We start from the raw sequence: 25372 nt of genomic DNA, 5'->3' as shown, positions 1-25372 counted from the left end.
TTTTCTACACCTACACAGGCTCCTAGTAACTATTTACTTATGACCTCATACCTGTAAGTTCAAATGTAACAGGCCACTAGGATAAAAATAGTCTAAATGCAATTTTGATATCAGACCAAAGTCTTCCAATTGTATGATATGAAAAGATGAGTTTGCTAGAAAAGATATGCGATAGCAATATAAATGTTGGTTCTCGTACTTATTCTCTCGTGTATCTTACTCCAATTTTGAAGGACAGACAGGCAGTGATAAGAATTGCAAAGACATGCAGGGAACTCCTGACTTTACTGGTTCTAAAAACATATTTATCACATCTTTAATGTGGTCAGCTGTGACAGGCAAATTCTTAATCGTATAGCGTGTAACATATAAATGAATACTGCTGGGTTGTGTCCTTCCTTTTGCAGATGACACTAGTAAAAAAAATATGTTACTCGTAAGCACAAAAATATGTAGCAATTATTGTTCTAAGTCATTAGTGAGTACACAATGGAGTAGCCAGAGATGAGTTCCAATCTGAATCTGGATTTAATGATTTTCACAAAGCTGCAATACTTAGGCCTGGTTGCAGAAACACCGATCAGATATGATCAATGATCAAGAAGGATTTGATTGACCATCATTTCTATTTTCGTTGCAGAAAGAACAATCAGTATTTGATTGGATATCAGTCTTCCATCAGATTTGATCAACATATTTTTGTTGATTAGTGACTGATCCCTGATCAAGTGTCTGCTATTTATAGTGCAGTTATAGTAATTTTTATAGGAAATAGTTAAAGCAGGTAACTATATTGTTCACGTAGGCTTCCGCGGCTGGTGTACATGGTCTCTGGATAAACTTCGGGGCTTATACCGCGTTGGCTTGGTGTTGGTGGCTGACATTTCCAATTTGCTCAGTTCTGAAGATGACCACAACACAGCGGTCGAAACGTCAGCCACCAACACCAAGACAACGTGGTAGAAGCCCCGAAGTTTATCCAAAGACCAGGTAACTATATTGTTCAAAAATGATCTAATACATTCTTGTGATGAAGAAATTTTCAAACAACATGAAGAAATATTCGGTAAGTATCCATCAGCAATGTCCGACGTCATTTGGTGAATGATGTGATTTCCGAGACCGGGACCGAAAATTGCTTTTTTTTTTTTTTTTTTTTTTGTACATCACTCAAACATCATTGGTGTCCTTATTTTCTATTCCAGTCATAAAGCCCTCTATTTTATTGGGTTATTTTACGACGCTGTATCAACATCTAGGTTATTTAGCGTCTGAATGAGATGAAGGTGATAATGCCAGTGAAATGAGTCCGGAGTCCAGCACCGAAAGTTACCCACCATTTGCTCGTATTGGGTTGAGGGAAAACCCCGGAAAAAACCTCAACCAGGTAACTTGTCCCGACCAGGATTCGAACCTGGGCCACCTGGTTTCGCGGCCAGACGCGCTGACCGTTACTCCACAGGTGTGGACGATGATGTTTAATAAGAGGACTCTTTTTAATATCAGAAAAATTTGGCCTCTCACGTTTTTAGTTCAATGCATTTCTTTTACTTTATTCTGTAGTCTACACACATGGAATCCGCCTGTTTTACTTCTACAAAAACAAACTGGCAGAGCATTCGCTTGTTTTCTTGATCAGCATCCACTTGATATATTCGTTTCTTTCCTCTTAAAGAGCAACAAATTGGCCATGGCTGCTAAATAGTGCTTTTGCCAAATGCATTTCTTTCTTAAATCTGCAAACAGCTGGATACATTAAGAAGATTGATTAAATCTGCAATTAGTAAATTGAGACAAGTTGATCAGAGATTCATCTTTGTGCAATGCAATAAACAATCAAATATATCAGACATCAACCGATTGGTAATCAGAGGCTGATTTGATTTGCATTTCTGCAACCGGACCTTAAAATCATAAGATGGGAGGAAAACACGTGACTACAGAAAGAAACCAGACATTTCAGGATAACCTAATTCAGAGCATGCCTTGTACTTGTGATATCTCTTTATGTAATAATTGGCATGATAACACTGTGTCATGGGTGAATGAAATCATTTTTCCTTCTTAGCCAAATCAAACTTAATCTCTGTGCACAATCTTCAATAATCTCCTGTGTGTTAATGATGAACATTTATCCTTTTATACCTATTTATTGTGCTACAGAAATGCAATATCATTAAGGGACTACTTTTATCTTATACATGTTTCAATCTCCTTTCTCCACATGTTTTTCTGCTAACTGCTGCTCCCTTTAATAACACCACTGATGTAATCCATTTGTAAAATACAGGTTCACAAAATAAAAAGCTCACAGCACAAAATTCTGTTTTTACCGGCACTTATTTAAGAAAAAATAGTAGGACATTACATTTGGGGAAATTATATAACAGAATAAGCGGTCAACTAAGTACAGTCTGCAGCTGAATGGAGTATGAGGAAACAAACACAAAGTCAAAAGGACTAAAAATTAGAAACATTACATTCATATGTTTGTACAAAAACTCAATCATCTCTGACCACTTTTACTGTGTTGTTCTACATCTTTCTCACAACAGATGGGGGCACATCAACACAAAAAAATTAAACAACCCCTCAACTCTTAGAGTTGCACAAATTAAAATATTAAAAACCAATATAGTTATAACCCCATGTGATGTTCATTTGTACTGCGGGAGCTAACCTAATGCTTGCCATCATGTAAGAAACCTACATCAGTAGGGGAAAAAATACTGAAAAATGGTGACAGGTAATTTGGTTTATTTTTTGTAATAAAACTTGTAATAATCATAATAATTAAAAAAGTGTGAGTGGGTCATCGCAACAGCGCTGAACCAGTCATATATTGATAGAGCACAATAACAATGTTATCAAAATGTTCATTAAGGCCACTATATAAGATTAGCAAATTCATATATATACATATATGTATACATACACGTATATATGTAATTCATATATATACATATATACGTATAATACATATATATGTATATATATGTATATACATGTAACATAATAGGTTAAGTGGCACGGCAACACTCATACTTCACAGACACGGACTCTCTGACTAAGTCAAGAGAGGGAGAGAAAGGGTAGGCTCGCTTGTCCGCCGTACCGCCTGTGTGCACGTGTTAGGCTACACTTTTTCTAGCAAGGGTTAGAAAAAAATAGCACCAAACTCTTCACAACATTCAGACCGACCTGCCACCTGCTGTAAATTATCCAGCAAGAAAAGGTTCACTTTTGTCGAGATATTACTGTACAAGCTAGTCCATCGTTTCCTTTCTTTTTACATAAGACATACGCATGAGATTAAAATGACACTTCAAGTTGTATCAAGCAAATATTAGAATATACATGATCCCCTCGATTATTACAATAAAAATCATAGGACTCGATTATCTGATTATGCTTATCAAAAGGCTGAGTACTACAGTTTTTAGAAGCTATTATAAAAACTATTTTTATCAGCAAAAATAATTGGGATTACTCTTTGTTGAGGAAGTTGGACCATACATACTTCTCTTCTACAGAAGCTCGTCCTTTGCGACTCATCCAGAAGGCAATATTGGCACTTGGACTGTTGGATAAAACATACCGCATTCAACAGGCGACCGCTAATGACAAAACATGGATCGGCGACAACAAACTCGTCATGCACCCACATACACACACACATACACAGACTCGCGCACACAGAAACAACAAGAGAAGGCATCGCATCACATGCCACTCTCAGATTCAAACAACGGCGCCCTATAGAGAACGCAAATGTCATTCATATCCTAGGCTAGCGGAATCCCTGATGTGGCTATGAGCCAGCATTGAGCGACGCGTGATTGTTTACTTGTAGGTTGTTATGCTGCTGTTGGGGGGGTGGAGACTGGTTGATGATGCCAGTTGTTGTGCTGGTGCCAGTATTGGTATTATACGGGTGATTAGAGTTGCATAGAACTGTGTACACATTGTCCACTTTACTCAGCTTCTCGAAAAAGGGGATCAGATCCAGCAATTCCGAATCAGTCATGTCATCAAACCATGAGGCTACAGGCACCTGTGAACACGTAAACTAAGCTATCACTCTGAACACACAACAAGACTCCGAAGTTCCTTTATGTTTTGACTTTTTATTGTCGATGTTCAATTTATTTCATTCCTTATAAGAAAACATTAGAATGGATTCTGCAAACAGTGAGAAGGCTGGAAAATAACACTAAGAAAGAAATGAAATAATTGTTCCAGACACAGTGCAGTCGTTAACGACATGGGTTCACACAGTGATCATTGCAGTTTTGAAGAATCTGAATAGATTATATATATGACGTATGCTTTTCTTGTATTAATAGGTTCGTTCCAACAACAGTCAGGAACCGTCCGTAACCATCGTGAGCATGCACAGTACAGAAAAAGCGTTCCAACACAATCCGAACCAGTCCTGAACCGGAAACATGTACTGCAGTCGGGCGTTCCAACGAGCTTTTGACACGAGTTCGGAACGGTCAGAAATAGTCCGCGGATTGAGGCATGTACGGAAGAGTACGAGAGACGCGCATGCACTCACTAACGTCTCCTGGATACTGAAGAAAGACATGATGGTCTGTTCACATCATTGAGGTTAAAGATGAAAAGTGACAGTACAGACGAATAATAAAACTAGAGATTTAATTTAAATTTTCGCCAAAAAGAAAGGGAATGGAAATTATTTGGGTATTGAAATAGTTAATTACAATTTCAACATGCAGCTTTGATTAAAAGTATAATAAATAACGTACATACATTGATAATTAAAAAAAAGAACTATTTTTTAGATGAGAGTCCCCCCAGTACACGACAATGAATTAGCGGAATTCTTGCCTTCCATATTTTTTGTCATCTTTTTATAGAAAATGACCGAAATTCTATTTTCTGCAATTAGAATTAGCTGCAAAACGATAATAATAAGCATCCCGTTCTTAGCAAAGATGATCACAGTTATAGCATCTCTGGATTTAGTACATAACGATCTGCGAAAGCATTCCAACAGCGTCCAGTCCAGTTTCAATCCCATAGCAGATGCTCAAAAGATGGTACAGGAACCGTACATGAACTGATCCATGAATGGCTTGTTGGAACGAACCTAATAAGAAGCACCCCATTCCACACTTCGCCAGCCACTCTTCATTTACCCTTCATTCTTTGCTGTCTTCTCAGTACTTTCTGATGACATAAATGCAGATGCAGAATTCAAAACCAAACAATATAATGAACTCCAAAGGAAGATAAAGAACTGAATATTTATTTGAAGGATAGTGGTGTGACAAGCATTAACATATAGGTTTGTGTGTGTTGGTTTCAGATAAATGAGGACATCTATCTGCTGGATCTGTTACAAAGCGCTTTTCTCCAGGACTGGACACGGAGTGAATGCATTTCTTATATTCATATTTATGTGTTTCTCTTCTTAAACACTGACTGTTGGACTGATATGATTCAGAAATTGTTCTGAATCACTGACCTTAGACAAGAGATTGTTACTTTTCTTTCCTCCCTAAGAAATCCGAAACTCCTAAGGAACAGCAATAATGTTCACAATTACATGCACCTGAATTTGTAATATTCTGTAGCTGAACCATGATATCAAATTTCATCTGTCATCCAAGTGTTGTCAATTATAGTTAATCATAAATTCATTCCATTTTATACACAATAACAATAATTTATTTATTAAGGAAAATTGAGTATGAATAACAAACGGCTAAATTTCATGCATTTCATTTTTAATATTTTTAATAATCATTACAAAATACAAATGTGTACAATTTCCAGGCCTTTTTATTTGTTCTGGCGTACTTTGTATACTTACAGCATTGTCTGGATGGAAGATGTAGGAAGCAGGCGAGTTGTCCACAATAATCACCTTTTGCAGATCTCTGCCCAGTTTATTAAGGTCCTTTACATAATTCCCTCTGTGAAATACACACGATTCTCGGAACAAACGGGATCGGAAGACGCCCCATCTATCCAGCAGATCAGCTACTGGATCAGCATACTGAAATCGACATGTTCACTACAAAATTCTCTTTCATTTAATGTAAATTTACTCATTATTTCAAAACTAATAATAATAATAATAATAATAATAATAATAATAATAATAATAATAATAATAATAATTTATTTCATTTTACTGAAAGAGTTAAGGCTTTAAGGCCTTCTCTTCCACTCAATCAGATCTACAATTAATACAGATGCATAAGTAATATAATAATAATAATAATAATAATAATAATAATAATAATAATAATAATAATAATAATCATCATCATCATCATCATATCCCTCACGTATTAGACCCTACAGGATCTGTTACGGTCTCATGCCAGCGCTTTCGTGGTCTTCCCAATTTCCTCTTTCCTCTTGGTACATAAGTAAGAATCTGTTTAGGCCATCTAGTGCGATCCATCCTTTCGACATATTTTTTCCACTGAAGTCGATATTGTTGAACAAAATTAACTATAGGATCCATTTTGAGTTCCTGCAATACGTCCACATTTTTACGGTGTTCCAGCAAAGAGCATCCCGCTGTTCATCTCATGAACCTCATTTCCACTGTCGTCAGCCTTTGCTCATCAGCTTTTCTGATTGTCCATGCCTCGCTACCGTAAGTGAGGACCGGTCGAGCTAGTGTTTTATATACCTTTAGCCTTGTATGTTTCTGAACATGGGAGGATTTCAAGACGGCGTTAATGACGCCAGTGATTTTTATAAATTTAGATATTTTGTTTGACATATCTTCATCAGTGATAATAATAATAATAATAATAATAATAATAATAATAATAATAATAATAATAATAATAATAATGCGAAATACTGTTATTGAAACTTACCTAAGTTACCAGTTAATCTGAATACATTAGAAATGTAAAGATAATTACTTAGGACTATCATTTATGAAGTAAAAATACAATTATTTAGATATTTAAATATGATCACTGTTCAACATATGAAGAGAAAATCAATTCAGTAAACTAATCTGAAAAAACTCAAATTATTAATTATTCCTTATGAGTATTACATTTAAGAGCAAATGTTGTTGTTGTTGTTTTCTAATGCCAGGCGTTTGACAATAAAGACATTTGACCTCTTGCACTCCAATATTTTTCAAAGATATTATCATGACCAGCCACTGAAGCACAGATTTTGAGGTGTTCCGAATCCATTTCTTGGTTTGAGTTGCACAATGGGCAGTTAGGGGACTGATATATTCCAATTCTATGCAGGTGTTTAGCCAAACAATCATGGCCTGTTGCCAATCTAAATGCAGCTACAGACGATTTTCGTGGTAAATCGGGAATTAACTGTGGATTTTGATGCAGACAGTTCCATTTTTTCCCTTGGGATTGTGTTATCAAATTTTGTTTGTTGAAGTCTAAGTATGTAGATTTAATAAATCTCTGCACAGAGTAATACGTAGATTTAGTAACAGGTGTGTAAGTAGCAGTGCTGCCCTTCTTTGCTAAAGCATCCGCATTCTCGTTTCCCAGGATTCCACAATGGGATGGTATCCATTGGAATACAATTCTTTTATTGAGTGATATTAATTGAGAGAGCATTTTAGTTATTTCTGCTGTTTGAGATGAAGGTGTGTGTTCAGAGACTATTGATAGAATAGCTGCTTTGGAGTCTGACAATATAACTGCATTCCTAAATTTATTGATGTGGCATAGAAGATTCCTGAGACATTCACTTATTGCAAATGTAATTTACTACGCCTGTTGAATTAGGTAATTGTGCATTTTAATTTTGAAAGACGATACCGCCCGACAGGTTCTAATATTGGCAGAAAGGAGATTCCAGATTCGAGAGGTGTAGATTGTGAATGATTGAGAATAACAGCATGTTCTGTGCTTAGGTATAAGAATAATAGTTTCTTGTTGAGACCGGGTGCCAAAGTTGTGAAGAGATGAGAGATTCTGAAAGTGACATGATAGGTAAGAGGGACAAGAAGTGTGCATGATTTGATACAGCAACGAGACTGAATGTAGTTTTCTGCATTTCTCTATGACAGTTGTCCGAAGTATGGTGAAATATAGTCACATTTCTGAATGTTGCATATAAATCTAATGCACATATTATGCAAATATTCAGATTTTTTTGTGTCCTTAAACCTTAGTTCTCTTATAAATCTTCCTTTTTTTTTTTATTTTATGGTTATAAAAAACCTCCTTCCAATCTTTGGAAAGGACTCCAAAAATCTTCTAAACATGAAGTAAATGTGCTACTGAACAGCAAAATTAGACAGAAGTTACCTTTGCAAGGCTGGCAGTGAAGAGCACACACTCATACAACTCTCCCATCCGTTGCAAGAACTCGTCAACATATGGCCTCTTGAGAACGTACACTTGGTGCACTGTTCCATCTATTTCCACAGGAACCACAAAGTCAGCATTGCTGATCGGCTGTAACAAGTTCACAAATGGAGTGTAATAAAGCAGTCTGCAGGGTTGAAACTTTTATCAGAATAGGAGGAGAGAAGCTGCAATATGGCCATTACAACAGGCTATTGTCAGTTTTTTTTACCAGACAGTATCAGTGTGATCAACACAAATTTTTAACACTCCATGATAGGCAATTGTGAAATAGACAATATATATTTTATTGTTATCATTAGATTTTATTGATATTACTTCACAAAAGTACAAACTTAATAATTTAAAAAATGATCTAAATACAGTAGAACTTGGTTATAGCGACCTCGTTTTGTGCAACACCTCGCCTATAACGTCAAATATTCTGTGGTCCCAACTAATTCCCCATAAAACATATGCTTTCCTACCTTGCTTAATATGACAAACGCATATGCGTCTACCTCACATATAACGTCATTTTCAACCTCAGTTTGGAATAAGATTTTCTAAGAACCAAAGTATTTTAAGAAATATTTCGTTGGAATTTGACCCTGACAAATTCTTTACAGTCTCTTTCTGTCATAGACCTCTGGAATGCAGGCGAATTCCCCAGCCCATTGTAACCTGCCCGAATTCATGCGGTATTAGATCAGTTTCGACAGGAAGTTATCACTAAGTGCACGCATTTTAATGCAGTATGGCCACTAAAAGAAGTGAGTGACGCTTTAGAAGTCATTTTAATTATGAACATGTTCTATGAAGCTAGGAAAGAGAGCAGTGAAATTGCAACTGAAATTATGAACATAGAACGTAATTTAGCTCTAGAAAGTGTGTATTGGGCAAGTAGAAGACAACAGAGTAAAATGACTGATTACTTCACTTCTAAGTAAAGTAGTTTAGTGAGTACTGAACAAACTGTTTTAATACAGAATACTGTAGGCCTACATGTATTTTATTATGTTCATTGTAGGCTTAAAAGTCAATACATAAATCTAAAATAAGTCTAATTAAATTTGTTATTTTTCATTTTCCACCTCACTAGATTGATAAAGTGAATCTCTGTTACTACGACACTCGTTTATAACAACATAATGTTTAAGGTCCCTTGGATGTCGTTATAACCAAGTTCTACTGTACATAATAAAATACAATTTCCTAAACTACTTAATCTATCGCAAATCTCATTAATTTATTGGTTCAAACTTGCACTTATGTCTGGTTTTAGTACATGTTTAAACCAATCGTGATAACCATTAAAACTTTAAAAAATTATTTATCTTCTCCTCTCAACAATTTTCTTCCATAAACAATGTTTTTAATCAATTTTTCTTTATACTTTAATCTTCTAAAACTATTATATAACTTTCATATTTATGTTTAGTTATAGGTTTACTTATGCATGTTAACTAATTATTCTGTGTCATCATACCGCATCTAGGTTAGCAGTTGTTGATATATAGCCAGCAGACTGCAATAGCTGACTTGGTATTTTTCAGTAGACAATATATATTAAATTCGCATGTGTTTGAAGATTAGATCAAGTTTTACTCAATAAATTGTAACTTATATCCAAATTACCCCAACCCATCCTGTAGCATCGTACAGTACCTTAAACGAGCTGTGAACTAGAGTCTCATCCAGATCAATCACCATGCATTTCTTATGCATATCCTGGTGTCGCACTGAAGGGAGCAGGAACCTGGGGGAACCAGGACTGAGTGGAGGTGAACCATCCCGACCCCCAGGCTTTGTGCTTTGTTTTGAGCTAGCACCTGGCTGCCTAGTGAAGCAACAGAACAATGAACGAAAAAACCCTCGCCGAGGCTTCTTGCCAACTTGTCCTGAAAATAAATTGAACACAAAAGATTTAAAACTCCAAGATATCACATAAATACAGGCTTCTAATCAAGAATGTAAACAGAAATACAAATTATGTACATTGCTTTATAACACATACATTGTGAAGTTTCACAGTACAAACTAATCAAAGTGGAAAACTACACAAATTAATGTAGGCCTAATAAATGATTTAGGGTAAGACTTCCAAATTGTTTCTCAAACCCCAACAACATGAACGTTTCCTAATTCATTTCAAATTTCATGTAAAATAAGGTGTACTAGTAGAAGCACAAATTAAAACTTGAAATGAACCAGGCTTCAGCATTGATGTTCTTATCTGGACTTATCATGTCATTTATATGGAATATTAGCACCTCACCATGTAAATGCAACAATCAATTCAAACTTTATTTCTCACTCCTGTTCTTAAGATTCAAAATCCACTGTTTTATAACATGCAAGTAAAATTATGCAAAAATTTAACGAAGATTTTATTGAATTATGATTATGATTATGATGATAATGATAATGATGATGATAATAATAATAATAATAATAATAATAATAATAATAATAATAATAATGATGGATTAATGATCGTAGGTTGAAATGATTCCATGGAAATCTAATTCAGCAGGAACTCACTTGAATATGTGTAATAAATACAGAATGCAGAATAATGAATAATAATAATAATAATAATAATAATAATAATAATAATAATAATAATAATAATGGGTTAATGATCGTGGGTTGAAATGATTCCATGGAAATCTAATTCAGCAGGAACTCACTTGAATATGTGTAATAAATACAGAATAATAATAATAATAATAATAATAATAATAATAATAATAATAATAATGGATTAATGATCGTAGGCTGAAATGATTCCATGGAAATCTAATTCAGCAGGAACGCACTTGAATATGTGTAATAAATACAGAATAATGAATTATAATAATAATAATAATAATAATTATTATTATTATTATACTTACTTATGGCTTTTAGAGAACCCGGAAGTTCATTTCTGCCTTCACATAAGCTCGCCATCGGTCCCTATCCGGAGTAAGATTGATCCAATCTCTACCATCTTATCCCACCTCCCTCAAATCCATTTTAATATTATCCTCCAATCTATGTCTCGGCCTACCCAGAGGCCTTTTTTCCTTCCAGCCTCCCAACTAACATTCTATATGCATTTCTAGACTCGCCCATACATGCCTTAAGTACTAAATATGACAACCTGTCACCGATAAATTCGACCTTTATTACTCCTGATTTTATTCTTTTATGAATGAAGGATACTTTTCCTAATTGGTGATTATTTTTCCTTCCCCAGAGTACAACACTTAATCTCCTATTTGTGATATGCCATTCTCATCTTGCCTAATCTCCTGTACTCCCACAAAGTCTATTCTATATCTAGCTAGCTTTTTGCTACTAATGTTACCCTTCCTTTTCTATATAGACAGTCAAAGTACCTAATCTCATAACTAGAGCCCGAATGTTTAGACATTTGTAACAGTTAAAATAAGCAGGCAAAAATGGCAATAAAAATGTAAAAAAAAAAAAAGGGCACAAGAATCTTTGAAAAAGGCATAATATATTTTAGCAATAAATTTAAATTACATCAACATAACTCACATAGCCTATTTACTTCGTAGGTGACACATGTTGACTTATAAATGGTTTACTGAATTTAGGCATTCTAGCTAACCAATCTTATACCTTCTATCACCCAACAATAATTGACTGTTCCTCACTCAAATTTCTTTCTCCTACAATAATAAACATGTGTAGCACAAAATTGTAGCAGTAAAATTTGAAAATATAAAGGCAAACAATTGGAAATGTTACGTGATAACTTCTATGAGGACGAGGTTAATATTTAAAATATCGTGAAGACATGACTATATTATATTTGTAACTGTGGATTGTCGATCATTATTCATATTACACCAATAGTATTAAAGCACCGAAATAAATTACTTTTATTTACTATTGTTAGTAAAGTTAGTCACTGTTTCAAATATTTAAATTTCATACACATTACATTACAATTAATTAGAAAATTGCAAATAAACAAGAAAGCCCAATCTAGTAAGATTCGAATTCAGCTTTTAGATCATCAGGCAATCACACTAACACATAAGCTATGCCAGTGACCTTCAACCTCTCGTAGACCAAATTATAATCAACTGGCAGCAAGTGGTCTGCATATTTCTTGTAGAATATCCTGAACGTGTGTGAAGTATATTTATTAGAATAAATAAAAAAGAAGCCTGGATAGGGCTCAAAAGCAGTAAAATTGGAACAGTGGGATAATGGCCTGACATTCAGTTGTGTAATTTTTGCGCTATGCACTTGTCACTAATCTATCTCCTCATCAAATCCTACCTAACCTTATCACTGACAGTGGGGCTACTTGTCACTAATATATCTCCTCGTGAAACTCTACTTAACCTTGTCACTGACAATGATGCTATTTGTCACAAAAGGTAACGAGGAGAGAGAGGTAGAGAGGGAAACCAAATTTTTGCAGTAAGAATGGCATAAGAGAACGTCAGCCCCATAATCTTTCTGTTCGTAATTTGGTTTATGTTCCATACTTGTAGGAAAGTGAGAATTAAGACTACAGCAACCATAAAGTATTGAAATAATGAAACTCCACACAGTCTGACTAGGCTTCGGACAATGAAGAATATCACTTCAAAACTATAGTACAGGCAGAATCAATAGGCGGATTTTTGGTTTGGTTCGGAAACAACTCGCTCCACACTTTCTCTAGCGGTTTATGACCTGAACAAAGAAACCTTTCTGTTGCTCCGTTCGAATGTTAGTTATTGACAAGTGCTTGTCTGTGATACTACTGTGCTACAGTTTGATCATAAATACAATATATCTCATAATAAACAGTATTTTTAAACAGCTACTAATCATCCGAGTACTGTAATCACTATCATGTCTCAATCGGGCCCTGATATCAGAAACCTTACTAAAGGTGGTGTTTACCAACTTCACTGTTTCTTAAAAGAACTGTGAGGACATTAAAAATGTCCTATCATCAATGCAGACAGTCACTGTCAAAGGCCAGTGGTGTTTCTTTACATTCGGTCGAGAGAATTTACGCAAAAGGGAGACAAATAGCAGTAAAACAATCATGCTATGGAGCCTAATTTTACATATATTTATTTAAAGAATACACGGACAGATGTAGATAATATGGAATTTTACATTTAAATTAATAATATATTTCTTTTAGATATTGTAACATTTTATGCTATATTAAGTTGCTTATTTAAGACATTAACAATGGAAAATTGTTTCATTATTTAGATTGTTGAAGAGCATTATTAAGTTGATTTAATTTTTTTAGAAATTGTTCACAGAATAAGGTAAATTTCTTAATTGATATGCTAATTATATCTCTGTCAAATGGAGTATTATATTGTAATTACATGTTCTTGACTGCTAAATTTTTAGGAGCTCCAGTGTTAGTTATAATTAGATAAAATACATTACGTTTGGGAATAAAATATTATTAGGATCATAAAATGAAATATTATTTAGTAACTTGTCAATAATACATTAACTTGAGTAGATATAACTGTGACTGGAGACTATTTCATCGACTTTTTTCATTGAATATATGCTATTTCAACACTTCTTGTATTGAATTGTTGATGGACTTCAATAATACAGACGCATAAACAAGACTGAATGAAACTCACCGCATAGAATCAGAATAATGCTGAGTGCCCAATTTATAAAACGATTTTTTGTGTCATATTTATGTTATTTATTTTATTAAGCTAAGTCATTCGTAAGTGTGCTTTCATTACGACATTCGTTCATGTTATAATAATATACATATCCACAATCAGTAAACATATATTAATATTTTGTACTTCAATGTTTAATTTTATCGTGATTTATAAAGTTGTTAAGTATACTGCACAAACATTATTTAGTATTTACTGTTTCAACAAAACATTCTGAAAATACATAAATACAAAACATTTGTGTAATGCTAAATATTTGGGTAATTTCCTAGAAGACGGGCAAAATCCAACATGGCTGACGAAAACTACCAAAATGTTCTGCCAACTATGAAGTTCAAATGTCACCAAACATTACAAAATCAAACATGGAAAATCAAACATATATTCATATTTTTAAGGAAGAAAAAGCCTTTCAAAAAATGAAAATATGTTTAATTTTTCACGTCTGATTTTTATGGTGTTTGGTGGCATTTGAACTTCATAGTTGGTAGTACTTTTCTGGCAGTTTTCGTCCGCACTTTGCCCCTACAAATCACTAAAACACAAAACAAAACAATAATTTATCACCTAATCAAACAAAATTCAATCCTCATTGACGTCTTCAAAGACAACCACTTCACTTGCATTATGACACAGGCTTCAAGGCAATCTAAACTTAAAGCATGCAGCCAACAAAGAACTAAACCACCACTTTGTCGTACAGTCAAGTTCACATAACTATACCATGTATTTACACAAAATGAAATTCTCTTTGAACTCTTATTACACCTTAACTTGTACGGAGAATTCAATGAACAATTCCTTGGAATCACAGGAACAGTTTTCTCGTCAACAATCGATACAATTTTTATTCACCAGCGAAAGAACTGAACCAAAATCGACATAAAATTTAATGCTCTGTTCTATGTTCACACATCTTTCACAAATATCATAAAATGACAAACTTTCAATAGGTTTACCCATCAGACACAATATAACGCCACTCACGTCAAACAACCAAGAACAACTTACTGACGTCATTATCCATTCAAAATTAACGAAAATTCTAGAATACATGATGACAACTATAACCAATCAAATCGAAGGAAAATCATAAAATGACAAACTTCCAATAGCTTTAGCCAGCAAAACAGTATAACACCACTCACTTCAAACAACCAAGAACAATTAACAACGTCATTACCCATTCAAAATTAACGAAAATTCTAGAACAAATGACAACTATAACCAATCAAATTGAAACATCATCAATGCGACACCTCGTATAAAAACCTAGAACTAACATATAAAAGTCACTAAAAATCACTAACATTTAACTCTAAAGTAAAAAGATTGGTAATACTTAGTACATCCAACCAGGTGCCCGTCTTCTATGAAATTACCAATATTTGATTTATATTAGGTTTACATTACACTTTATTACATTTGTGAAATGACATAACTTGCAAAATATTATAATGATAATATTGAGTAAAGAATATAAGCTATATATGCTAGGCCCTATTTGTAATTACTACAAATCACGTAATTGTTTTATTTATTTTCTAAGTTTTCCTGCAGTGAAAAAGTATCAATGGAGTTATTTGGGACAGGACCATACACCAAACAGGTTCTGAGGGGTGTAGGAGTCGGGGTAGAGAAGTAGGAGTTCACCAGACCCGCCGATTTCTTCTGCCCCTAATATAGTCAGCCAGCTAAAATACCTCATATTAACATCGTAAAGAAGTTACAAAGTTTTAACATTTTTTTTAAATTATGGTTTATTTAACGATGGTCGCAACTGCAGAGATTATATAAGCATCGCCGATGTGCTGGAATTTTGTCCCACAGGAGTTTTTTTTACGTGCCAGTAAATCTCCTGACATGAGCCTGCCGCATTTAAACACACTTAAATGCCATTGACCTAGGTCAGGATCGAATCCGCAACCTCGAGCATAGAAGGCCAGCGCTATACCAACTACACTACCAAAGGCAACGTTACAAAGTTAATCAGTGATGTCCACACCTGTGGAGTAACGGTCAGCGCGTCTGGCCGCGAAACCAGGTGGCGCAGGTTCGAATCCCGGTTGGGGCAAGTTATCTGGTTGAGGTTTTTTTCGGGGTTTTCCCTCAACCCAATGCGAGCAAATGCTGGGTAACTTTCGGTGTTGGACCCCGGACTCATTTCACCGGCATTATCACCTTCATATCATTCAGACGCTAAATTTAATAACCTGAGATGTTGATACAGCATTGTAAAATAAGCCAACAATCAGTGATTATACTGTATAAGTTAGTGTTAAAAGTGTATAGATTGAGAACGAAATAAGATTTCTTCCTAGATATTTGATTATTAATTTGTTTCATCTTCAAGCTGTCTCACAAACTCTTGAAACATTACTATCACATACTACAACTTACTAAATTGTAGTCAAGCTCTCATAAAACAAAAATATGCTTCATTCACGTAACTATGCTTATATCATTGTAAACAACACATAATTATAATTACAAATATTATCTTCACAAATGTCGGAAGATATTATTTTAAGAGTGATAAATCTTCACGAAGTATTATATTACACTATTACAAACGAGTATTTTGAAATTGATGGGGGCAGGAGACAGAACTATGGTTGAATCAACAATATTACAAATACATATTCATTGTATTTTAACTAGGATTTCCAGGTGACAACACTTCAACTTCAAATAAATGTTGTTTCAAGATAGTAACATCTATCTTGTGAGTCAAGGTCAACACTTACCTGGTGCTGCCAACTCATTTTCCACACGTGGTAATGGTACTGAAAAGATAGAAATAATGTCACTTAATACAACTGTTTTCACACATTTTATCCACTTACGAAATACTACTAAAACATAAGTGATAATGTACTACTTCTTTGTACATAAGAGGGTGGTGGAATGGAGAGGTATTTGGAGAAATCTTTAGGTCCATAACAATTATCAGCAAAACCAATTACTTCATTCAAAAGAGGAGCTAAGAAGAAAAAGATTATTTAACATAAGAATAGCTTCAGATTCAATCCATAATAAGAATCAAAATGTCTGACATTCATGCTCCACATTCTATTTTGTTTCATGGAAACAAACCTTGTAAGATGGCCAACTCCGTGTATAAATGACATGTTTTATATATGTACATACATACATATATATATACACACAGAATCAACCATAAGTAAAGTCATTAATTTCAGCTTATTCTTTGAGATATTTCGGCAATTTTGCTCGTTTTTGCTACCTTTTCGAGATAAAAATTGTTTTATATGAAACATTTCATAGCGTGTTTTGGGAAAGCCATTGATTGAATTCCCAATATGCTCTGTCAATTTAAGAGAGCAGTGTATCATGATAATAAATGATTGAAAGAATTTTAGTTTTGTCCTCTAAATGTGCGAATATTTGGTCACATAAATGATTGAAAGAATTTTAATTTTGTCCTCTAAATGTGCAAAATATTTGGTCACAACAAACGTAACATTGTAAAATTCCTTTGCAGAACGAGAGAAGAGAAGAGGACATGGATTTTTTTTTATTTTAGTAGGTTAAATTACGACGCTTTATCAACAGCTTAGGTTATTTAGCGTCTAAATGAGATGAAGGTGATAATGCCGGTGAAATGAGTCTGGGGTCCAGCACCCAAAGTTACCCAGCATTTGCTCATATTGGGTTGAGGGAAAACCCCGGAAAAAACCTCAACCAGGTAACTTGCCCCGACCGGGAATCGAACCCGGGCCACCTGGTTTCGCGGCCAGACGTGCTGACCGTTACTCCACAGGTGTGGACGAGGACATGGAGATGGAGCACCTGGCTAATTGTGAAACTCTTAGGACATTTGTGGACCTTCCGTCAAAATATTGGGAAGCAAGAAGGATGATGACTTCATTGTTAAATCCAGAGCATTACATACATACATACATACACACACACACACACACACACACATTTATTTGGATCAAATTTCTGCACATTTAAAGGACAAAACTAAAATTCTTTCAATAATTTATTATCATAATACACTACTCTCTTAAACTGACTGACTCGCTTTCGTGTGCGTGGGTGTGTGTGTGTGTGTAAATGTAAATGTAAATATATATATTGCAAAGGCAGTCCTGTGGCAAGTATACATTAGTTTAAAGACTAACTGGTTTAACATCCATATCTTCAAAAGTCAAAGGCCAGTTGGGAAGATATCTGCACTTAGCTCCACCCAGAAGAATATGTAAAGACGTTTCTTTTCTTTTTCACATCATCTACACATAAAATTGTCTTTTAGGAGACAGTGATCTATCTGTATTCTTGCGCCATACTTATGCCCTTTCCATTCACTGAAAGAAGAAATTAACTGAAGTCATGTAAACTTAGTGCACTTGGTGCTTCACAAATTTTCCATAATTTCTAATGATCTTTTTTCAGTGTTCTGAGTCCAGTACTTTTATACAGTATACAATTTATTGTGCCTCGTTAATTGAATACCCCTGGAATAAGGATCTAAGTACATAGGGAAACAATGTACCATATACTCTTATTGAAAGGGTCTATTCAATTGTATTCAAGCATTTCTACAATAAGTCAAAGAGTTGAAACTAAGGACTATAGGGCATTGAAAACAGAATGGCTGTCAAAACAAATCTAGTGGATTATCATTAATCCCATAGTGCACGTGCATGTTACTCTCCCTTCTGGCAAAGGCAGCTGTAAAGCATATTGTATACAAATAATAATTAGACCCATTTTTAAGGGGCACCCTGCCCATCGATCTAAAGAAATTTGCGCTCTTTATAGACACAAATCTTCAGACATTAGCAGTCCTACTGCAAAAAAAGGGAAAGGGCCAGGTAAAAAATAAAAAAACGCACGCACACACACACACACAAATATATACATACTAATGGTGGGTATTTGACTGTTTTTCATTCATCCAATGTAGGTAAATATCGCAAGCAAAACACATTGAAGTAAGGGTGGCTATCAGAATAAAAGGTTGTCCTTAACGATTTTTTTTTATCTTTTCTCAAAATTTTGCTGCCCTGTGGCCCATACGTAAATGCAGCTCTATGTATAAATTACACATTAATCATTAACTTCTTCTGTGGAAAAAGAAATGCTATGTAGCATGTTTTTCATCTAGCAGCTGCTTTTCTGCACATTTCTTCTTGAAGCATACTTCTTCACCTTGTGATGCCATCTGGATCTTATGGATCAGAAATGATTTTAGGATTGGTGTCAATGGCGAAGCTAAGGAGTAAATACTGTATATCGTAGTTTTGGTCTTCTTTCTTAAATTATTTCATATCAATTATCATTAATATCTCAATTTCTAACTCCGTTAACATTGCTGACCTAACGTATGTCTAATACATCTTCATTTATTGTTTTATGTTATTAATCTGTGATTAGTTATTTGCATTTCATCACTTGCTCTATTACTTTACTATATAATCTAAGTTTTATACCGAGATTTTCATGTTATATTTGCTTGTTGTCTATTATAGTGTATTGTATTTGAATATTGTATTGTTGAGTAGTATTGTATTATAACTGTTATTATGTATTAGTAAAATATTTGGGGCTAAGAGGGATGAAGTTACAGGAGAATGGAGAAAGTTACACAACACAGAACTGCACGCATTGTATTCTTCACCTGACATAATTAGGAACATTAAATCCAGACGTTTGAGATGGGCAGGGCATGTAGCACGTATGGGCGAATCCAGAAATGCTGGGAGACCGAGACATAGATGGGAAGATAATATTAAGATGGATTTGAGGGAGGTGGGATATGATGATATATATATATATATATATATATATATATATATATTAATTTTGCTCAGGATAGGGACCAATGGCGGGCTTATGTGAGAGCGGCAATGAACCTCCGGGTTCCTTAAAAGCTAGTAAGTAAGTATTATGTATTAGTACTGTTATTATCACTTAAAACTTTCTTAGTTGAAATTTTAAAAGTGTTATAATTTTAAACAAGTTATGTACCTTATAACAGACAGGTCCCGTTTCGACACCGATAGTGTCATCTTCAGTGTCTTTCGAAATACTGCTGTTCCAGCTGATCTTATTTCAGGCGTTTGCATTCGTCAGTTGTAGGGATGGGGATGTGTTGTTCTTATGGTGGGGGGGGGGGGGGTCAGTTTGTGTGTCATGTATTATGTTATCGAATAATGTGTATGTTATTATTAATGTTATTATCACTATTCTCTATTCTGTAATTACGTTGTTGAGTGGATGAAATAAATAAATAAATAAATAATGATCAATGGCATGGTCCACAAAATAACATTGGCAAAGAACCTTGCTTGATTTAATACGTCATGCAGATGTTTACCTCTATAACCAGATGGATATATGCAGTGGCACCAACTTATATGGGCCTGTGGAGCCTGAGCCCACGCAATAATTTGTCATCTTATTAATTTATTTTTATCATTTTTATCATTATCATCATCACCATTATCATTATTATTTCCTTTTCCATTCTTTCCTGGCTTAGTTACCTCATGAATGATGCCTTACTGGTGTCATTTATGAGGTACAAACCTGTCTTGGACAGTTGACTAAACAAGAACATGATATGTGATATAAGAAGGATGCATTGTTGGTGTGCACTTTATTCATCTCTCCTACCGATAGTCAGGTGTCACATAAGGATAGTGCTGAAAAGTAAGATTTAGAAGATGTTTGTGACGAATTTATAGGGAGAAACACCCATGCTACGTAATAGTGAATCCACTTTCATATCAATTTATAGTTAGAAAGAATTCAAGTCCCCAAGTTAAATGTTTCTATAACTGTAACGTTCTACTTAATTACTAAAAATGAATAATTGTGCAGAACAACTATGCACAAGATAATGCGGAGATTTGTTTGTACATAGTTATTAGTATGAAGGAACAAATTGGTATTCACATAATATCCAAAAGAATGTCACCTACAAGTAAATGGAACATAGCCCCTGGACCTACTAACTACATACATTACAAAATCGTTCTTAGAACTTTGAACATTCTGTTACTTTTTTAGCATTCTACAGTACATTGTATAGGCCTATACTATCCGTAAAATCATTATCATATATCATTAAATTGAAGATTTATGAGACTCTTTTGGGAAATTATGATGAAGAGTTTGAGTCCACTCAATGTTTTAGGTGCCACTGGATATATGGTAAACCTACTAGGGCTTCGAAAGTAAAGTTTGAGGCATTCCTCGTAACATCTGTAATATCAATGCAAATAAGTCTACCTACACAGTCTAACATAAACCTTAGGCTTCTAGAATAGATCTACAAGCATTATCAAAAGGCTGCATAGAAAAGAGTGGATCGTAACACAAACATAAATTCAATGACTATGGGTTGTAGTCTCCATGTATGTATAAAGACATTCAAATACACATATATTGACACATCCAGAATATGACGACTGTATCTTTAGTAGACGAAAGATTATAGTATGACGGAAATATTTCTAAAACACTACTCTGTAAGTAAACATCAATAGTGGCACTGCAGTCCAATTTCTGGCATAATTCTTTACAAATGCATTACCAAAAGAAGATAGATATCTATTCATACGCAACTACTGATCAAAATGTATAGCCTATAAGGCATAGGTACCAAAAGACTGAATTAACCACACCTAACCTGTCACTGATACTTGACCTTACGAAAACTAGCTTTCTATCTTATCTATGTACCTACCAAGAAGCTTACATGCAAGGCATGCAATCCTGCCTCTCCACCGGCCACCACTTTCACAAGAAATTTCCACTATTATTCTGGTGCGAAATTGGCATCACCATTCTATTTGTCTTTTGTTTACAGTGTGTATGACTCGACTTGAAACCAAGTACGTAAATATGTCCTAACTTTCTTTGTAAATAATTAATACCTAAGTTTCTAATACAGAACATTAAAATACCATACAATTACTATCATTTGTGTCTCGGTTTCACAAATATATGAGCGAATTGACATTTCTAACCATGAAAAATATTACCTATTAAATTAATGCTATACATTTTTTTTTTTCAACAGTTCACACACTAATAATCTGTAAGCTATATTTGTTAAATAGGCTAAGTTTTTAACTTCACTGTGTTATTGAAACTACAATCTGTTGGTCTGTTTCTTATGATGTCCATGTGTGTTGCTAATTTGTGTGCTGGTGCATTAAATTACTGGTTCATTAACTGTGACAATAAGTTACTGGTTGTTTCAATAATAACACAGTAAAATTTAAAAAGTTGTTTACTTAGAAAATATACAGATCATTAATGTTTCTACAAGTGCTAAAAGTGTGTAATCAAGAACAATCAAGATGATACAAGAAACAAGTACACACATGTTATTCTGATAGACATGCAATGTTAATAAAGCAATTGTGGAATAAGAAATGATCGAGGAAACCCTAAGTAGGCCTACTAGGTAAGAGCAAACATGTTTCCAGCCACTGTTTCTAGCATCGGCCTATTTAAATATGACAAGATCTCCGTGAAATATAACCCTAATCCATTTGGCTAAAAGCCATCAGCTGACTACATACTAAGTTAGGCCTGGGTCCAACTAAGTCGTTGAGTGTGAATATAATATTTATGGTTTAATCAACAACTGAGTGGACCATTAAATGTGGCAATAGTTAGAAAATACCGTTAGTAAATAATTAGGGTTAGAAACGCTAAACGTGTTTGCAACCTAGCCTATATACTACTTTCAATGGAAATTAAATAATCAGGAATCTCTCAGCAACACTGAAATGAACACTATTGATGTTACATTGTGCATAGCCTACAATATTTTTCAGCACATAAGTTAAAAGTTATTTTAGTCCGTGCAATTTATAAAGTTCTCTCAGTACAAATGCTATAGTAAACAATCATGAGACGTAATGTACTGATACACATAATAGGCTATCTATTATTTTTGTCCAACTAGCCTGTCTCCCTGAAACCTACGTGACATTTCGAAACTTCCACATTTCACCGCGTTATTTTATAGGGTAATACCACTGACATGCGTGTAAACGCTTTTATTTTGGAAATGGAATTGAAAATAATTGAAAGGGATTTCAAACACTGTCATGTACCATTAAAAGATGAAAACCTTGTCCCATATTGGACAATTTTGCTTCTACAGGCAAAGGTGACTTTACCAACTGTGTTCGGCAATTTAACCGAAACTATTAGCCTATAGTAGTTACATAGGCCTACTTAAATTGTCTAAATAATATGCAACCTGAATGTGTAAATTTATTTAACACAAATGTTACTAATCGGCATAACGTTGTGCTTATTTCGCGTTGTAGCCTATATTTAGGCCTAACAGAAGTTGACAACTGTACAACTTCAGCTCACTTAAATCTAAAGAAATCATATTATATTAAAACGGATTTTAGTTAAAAAAAAATACTCCAAACATGAATGCAACACCAAAATATAAGCTATTCCAGTTGTTTTAATTACAATCTGTAAGCCTATAGAACTCCAACCTCTAACCTGTCACTGAATAGTATGCGCAGTGAATCCGATCAGCACATTAAATTACGATTACATATATTATGGATGTAATAATTTTTAATTTAGGTAATAACAGCAACTGTAATGATACTTGCAATGCTGTTTATAATCATAATGTTTACATATTTCTAGAAATGAACATTTTTATGTGCGCAGAGTGACACGTAACAGTTGTGCCCCAAGAAGCCGTTGTCACTCATTTTCGACATAGAACGTCTAAGAAACAGACCCGAAAACACTGAAACTAGCTATAGTACTTTGATTTCTTGTAAATTTATCCCTGCTGCAATCTGTGCCCTCCTGACTTCCTCGTAACAGGTGCAACACCCATGTTAGGACCTACTTACCTTTCTCAGGAGAAAAACTACTTAGTTGTTCGTCATCGCGTGACACCTGTGTGATGATGGACGATGCGTCCATTTAAACATTTGTTTTTTATCCTGTTATTGTACTCAATTTTGGAAGAGTAAATGAGAAACACCATAAAAAATTTCTTGAATTTCAAAATGGCAGATGATCTTTCACTCCTCTCGACTTGTTGTGGTACCAACTACGTACATCAACGTGAGAATGAAATAAAACCATTTGAAAGTTAAGATTATAAATTTGTACTCAAAACATAATTATAATCATTAATTAATTTTAATCTTTAATAAAATTCGCATTATAGCGTACTTTTAACTATAATTATCGATAACAAACATCAATAAAAGTGACGTTGAAACTTGCATATGCGTATAACATACAAGTAAACAGAAGGGATCGTGGAATTTTAATTAACGAAAGGCAATTTGTTATGTTCTTTCAATGAAATGTAAATGATGATGTATCAACGATATAAAATATGTATTGAAAATAAGCCTTATACTAAGGATGTATAGTTAAATTAATGTCCTTATCACGCTCTTCCACTAAGGACAACGGATTTGAACAATTTTATTGGTTACACTCGATAGTTGCACGTACTACGAAATCACATAAAACTTGATCTGGACTACGTTTATTTGCGACAGCAAATGAAAAACATTACTTACATAGTAATGTTTGACGGAAATTCGATTATTTAAATTTAGTTTTTTTTTGTGTGTGATATTTCACACCTGAAAATGATAGCGAAGCGTGATGATAGAGTGTATCACGTAACGCTTGCTCAGTGGCGTACTGTACCTAAAAAGCATGCAAGTTGAGATGAAAGAATATCAATAGGCTGGCAATGAATAACCTACAAGTTTTCACTGTCAAATAAATTGATAAATTGCGTTGGAGAATTATTTTTTTGCTTATATGTAGGAATATACTGCTAAAAGCAATTAGGAGACCATCATATACCTACTCTTCTGTGGGGCCATTTCGAAAATCATGAAGAGTAAGAAACAAAGAAATAAAGATAGAATGAAAAAAAAGCTCTTAAGATAACAGAAAATTTAAGAAAGAAAAAGGAAATGAAAAAAGAAAATACAGGAAAGAGAATAGTCTTAAAGAAAAATATGGAAGGAAAATAATTTCCAATTTTTTTGTTGTTTTAATATTGTACACAATACCTGTACTTATGCTCACGGATAAATCTTTGCAAACATGACAACACACTACTGGCTACAAACATAAAAATAAAAGCCATGTTCGCTTGTAATTGTTTATCGTCCTTACCACCACTTTCTGCATCAACTTGTATAGGAAACAGCAATGAAAATATCCACTGTCCGTGGTTTCTGTAGAGTAACTTATGCATGACCTCACTCGTGAGAGGCAAAGCCTGCTTCCTTCCCTTCTCCAAGCTAGCGAGAGTTCATCATATAGAGTTCCACTTCTGTACCATTC

At 34.3% G+C, this 25372-nt stretch overlaps 1 protein-coding gene across 1 annotated transcript; it reads right to left on the bottom strand.

Annotated features, from left to right (window-relative positions):
- Window positions 1-1890: 1890 nt before the first annotated feature.
- Window positions 1891-24122, bottom strand: hzg (CTD small phosphatase herzog). Its single transcript, XM_069844379.1, has 6 exons — window positions 23902-24122; window positions 16765-16803; window positions 9999-10231; window positions 8292-8441; window positions 5843-6028; window positions 1891-4054 (listed from the first exon to the last, which is right to left on the bottom strand). Exons 1-6 carry the CDS (start codon window positions 23972-23974, stop codon window positions 3812-3814), a joined length of 924 nt encoding a protein of 307 aa, XP_069700480.1. The 5' UTR covers window positions 23975-24122; the 3' UTR covers window positions 1891-3811.
- Between the last annotated feature and the right edge of the window lie 1250 nt (window positions 24123-25372).

The sequence above is a fragment of the Periplaneta americana genome, chromosome 13 (genome assembly GCF_040183065.1).
Source record: "Periplaneta americana isolate PAMFEO1 chromosome 13, P.americana_PAMFEO1_priV1, whole genome shotgun sequence".
Taxonomy (NCBI): domain Eukaryota; kingdom Metazoa; phylum Arthropoda; class Insecta; order Blattodea; family Blattidae; genus Periplaneta; species Periplaneta americana.
The sequence above is the reverse complement of the archived record's forward strand: the minus strand, read 5'-3'. Positions and strand labels throughout refer to the sequence as shown.